We start from the raw sequence: 3,169 nt of genomic DNA, 5'->3' as shown, positions 1-3,169 counted from the left end.
AATATTAGGCTACTTCAGACGTGAACTTTCACTTAAAAAAATTAAATTGTAAAAAATGGATTGAATTATCTTGAATTATCGTTGCATTCACGCAGAAAGGTGTAAATGTATTTATGATAAATATAACAGTGTGAAATATTCCCAGAGGTTTGTAGTAAGCCAGGGCATTATGACAGAATGTTTTCAACTGTGGAGCAAAGCCACATTATTTTATGTTGGCTAAAAAACAGCATTTTGGGGCAGAACATGGTGCCGTTAAAATGGTTACGTCTCCCAAAAAGAATGAGCCGTGTAAGAGAGAGAGAGAAAGAGAGAGATAGAGAAAGTTAAGTAGTGATAGTAGTGATATGTGTGTGTGTGTGTGTGTGTGTGTGTGTGTGTGTGTGTGTGTGTGTGTGTGTGTGTGTGTGTGTGTGTGTGTGTATGTTAGAGAGTGTTTATTTCAATGATAACTGCCCATCTCACATTCTCACATTAATGGAAAGGTGTTAAATGCCACAGGCACCATAAGCCCTGCTAGGCGAGGCTGTCAAATGCCCATACAGGCCATATGACTGCGATCACACACGAGTCTGCACTATTGGACTCATGACACAACACAGCGTGCACACACAGTGCTGATAGAAGTCTGCGTGTTGAAGTCTGCAAGCTGTCTGTTGGCTGTGTATGCATTTGTGTGTGTTTGTTTGCATCGATGTTTACGTGTGTGTGTGTGTGTGTGTACGTGTGTCATGGAGGAGGAAGAGGAGGAGGGGATACAGTAGTCGTCTACCTTTTAATTCCCCGTCCGAATGATCTGAGCAGCTGTCACTATTGGCCTTCTCTTCCTTCCTGTTCTGACTCTCCTCTGTCTCTGAAACCTCCCTCGCTGTCTCCTGTGCCGATTTACTGCAACTTTTTGTCGATTCTGATGCTGATTCAGCAGATGTCGCCAAGTGGGTCAGGGAGAAGCCGGAGGGGAACTGCCGGTCGTCGTCCTGCTGCGGCCTCTCTCCGCTGTACACCTGGAAACAGCCGCTGGACGAAGCAGTTTGCTCGGGCCGGCAGCTATTGTCCCCGAGCCGGATGTAAGTGGCCGCCTCTGTTGTTGCCTGCTTCCCCTTATTGCTGTCATCCTGATAGAGGCAGCAAAACGCCTCCTCTTTGACGTTGCCCGCTGGAAACGAGCAGGGTTGTAAACACTGGGCAACAGGTTGTTCGTCTCTGCTGGGTTTGGAGCCCGGGGTCCATGTGGGCAGCTGTGCTGACAGGTAGGACGCATCCTGGAAGGCGCTGAGCGGAACACCGCCCGGAGGAGGAACCTCGTCCCGTTTGGAGCGAGAAGCCGGTCCTACCTTCCCAATGTTTCTCATCACTGAATATCCGTACTCTGCAGCGGTGTGGATGTACATCCCGGGGCTGCTGGAATAACCCTCACCCCTGAAGGAAGATGAACCTCCCATCAAAGAATCCATCAGGAAGTTCCCGGGCGCTATATTATTCGGACATGACATTTTGGCATTTGGCAAACACGGTACCCGACTAGTGGAGTTGCACTGCTCTGAACTGCGGGATTTCTCCAGGAGAATAAGGACAGTAGGATGCTGACATCTTTTGGAGGGGGTGCAAAAAATATCAGTAACATAATTATGGATGCTGGGAGACATGTCATGTGATTTTCAGACCAATAGCGGCGTGGAAGTGGACTTGATGCTCCAGACTGACGTGACGTCAGCGCGGTCAAGTTGGGGAGCCTGGAGGCTTTTTGGTGGAGCAAGAGCGCCACCTAGCGACCACACGCCGGTCAGGACAGCAGGCCCACTCCAGGGGGAACAAAGGGCGGCGGCTGCAGCAGGATTGTTTAAGGCGCCTACTATACGTGGCTTTTGGAGTATTTTAATTCGGTTTCACTTCAGAACTTCAGATCTTTTGAAAGAAAATGAATGAAGGTAAACCTGTGGTTTCCTGTTTGTCCTGGAGCCAGCGCGGCGGAGGAGAAGCCATGGAGGAGTTGGCATAAGATAGTGCATTTTCGGTGTGTTCTTTTTGTTTGTTTTGCTTTTTTGTTGCCACCGATTTAGCAAGGTAAGCTGTACGCAGGTGTGCTATCCGTAAGGAAATCTGAAGAGAGATACAAACTTCTTCAAGAATTTTAAACTGGAAAAAAAAATCGTCGAATTGCAGACGTTGTGTGGTACCTTAACAATAATAAATGTAGCTAATGCATTTTACCTGCTAAACTTATGATTTTGTGAAATCTTCCGAATTACAGTTACACATTTCATACATGAATTAGTAAAACCTTATGCCCCGGTAAAGTCTTTAATTTTAAAACTCAGATTATTCATTTGCATTTTTCTAAAAATGACTTTACTACTCTAACTGAATAACACCAACATATTAGATCTTATTAGACCAATTGCCTAATAAGTTAACTGGAACAACTCATAAAGCCGCGTTTCACTGTTAAACTAGTTCTTTTCTTGAAATGAGAAAAATAAATATAAAGTAGACGATAGAATGTGTTCGCTGGTGGACGCTGGGCCTATAAGGATATATGTATTATATTGTGCTGTAAATAGAAACCCGTACAGAATTGCGTCAAGCGTAATGTGTGTTTCATCTTTTAACCGTGGACACAAAACATCTTATAGCCTATTAAATCATTTATTGCACACACAATCCTGTTTTCAGGATGTTTATTGTTGCTTCACAGGTGCTTTCAATAAGTTATCTGAAATTAACAGTCTCGCTTCGCGTTTTCGTTTTTTGTTAATGTCTGTGGGTCAGAAGAGCTGATATGTGAATTAAGTGTGCATGGCTCTCTCATTAAAATGACTGTATATTCATGGAGACTTTCTTTGATGAAAAATTCTCCTCACCTTAATACTATTCAGATGTCATGATTTGTTTAAATTAGTCTTGGTCAGGTGAAAACTTAAAAAAATAGACATATAGGCCTATTTGTATATGTCAGTAGCAACAGTATACCCTGCTGCAGCCGAAACCAGCAATAATATTTAGAAGTAAACATGAATACCACAAAATGAGTAGGTTACACTCGTCATAGTTACTACACCTATTTAAAAGGTCTCAATTAAACTTGAGAACACTAACGTCATTGTGACGTTGTCAACTCATACCAACTGGATAGAGACAAAATGTTCAAAATGTTCAAAATGTTCAAAAT

The 3,169-nt window shown here is 43.5% G+C and overlaps 1 protein-coding gene across 1 annotated transcript in view; it reads right to left on the bottom strand.

The window, feature by feature from the left end:
- hoxc10a (homeobox C10a) overlaps positions 1-1,493 on the bottom strand; it is a 3,048-nt gene extending 1,555 nt beyond the window's left edge. Inside the window, exon 1 of the mRNA XM_054609513.1 lies at positions 773-1,493. Within this exon, the coding sequence (XP_054465488.1) occupies positions 773-1,493 (721 nt within the window). The remainder of the gene's footprint in view (positions 1-772) is intronic.
- Between the last annotated feature and the right edge of the window lie 1,676 nt (positions 1,494-3,169).

The sequence above is a fragment of the Anoplopoma fimbria genome, chromosome 12 (assembly GCF_027596085.1).
Source record: "Anoplopoma fimbria isolate UVic2021 breed Golden Eagle Sablefish chromosome 12, Afim_UVic_2022, whole genome shotgun sequence".
Lineage (NCBI taxonomy): Eukaryota > Metazoa > Chordata > Actinopteri > Perciformes > Anoplopomatidae > Anoplopoma > Anoplopoma fimbria.
Note: the sequence above shows the minus strand (reverse complement) of the source record. Positions and strands in the feature narration are given on the sequence as shown.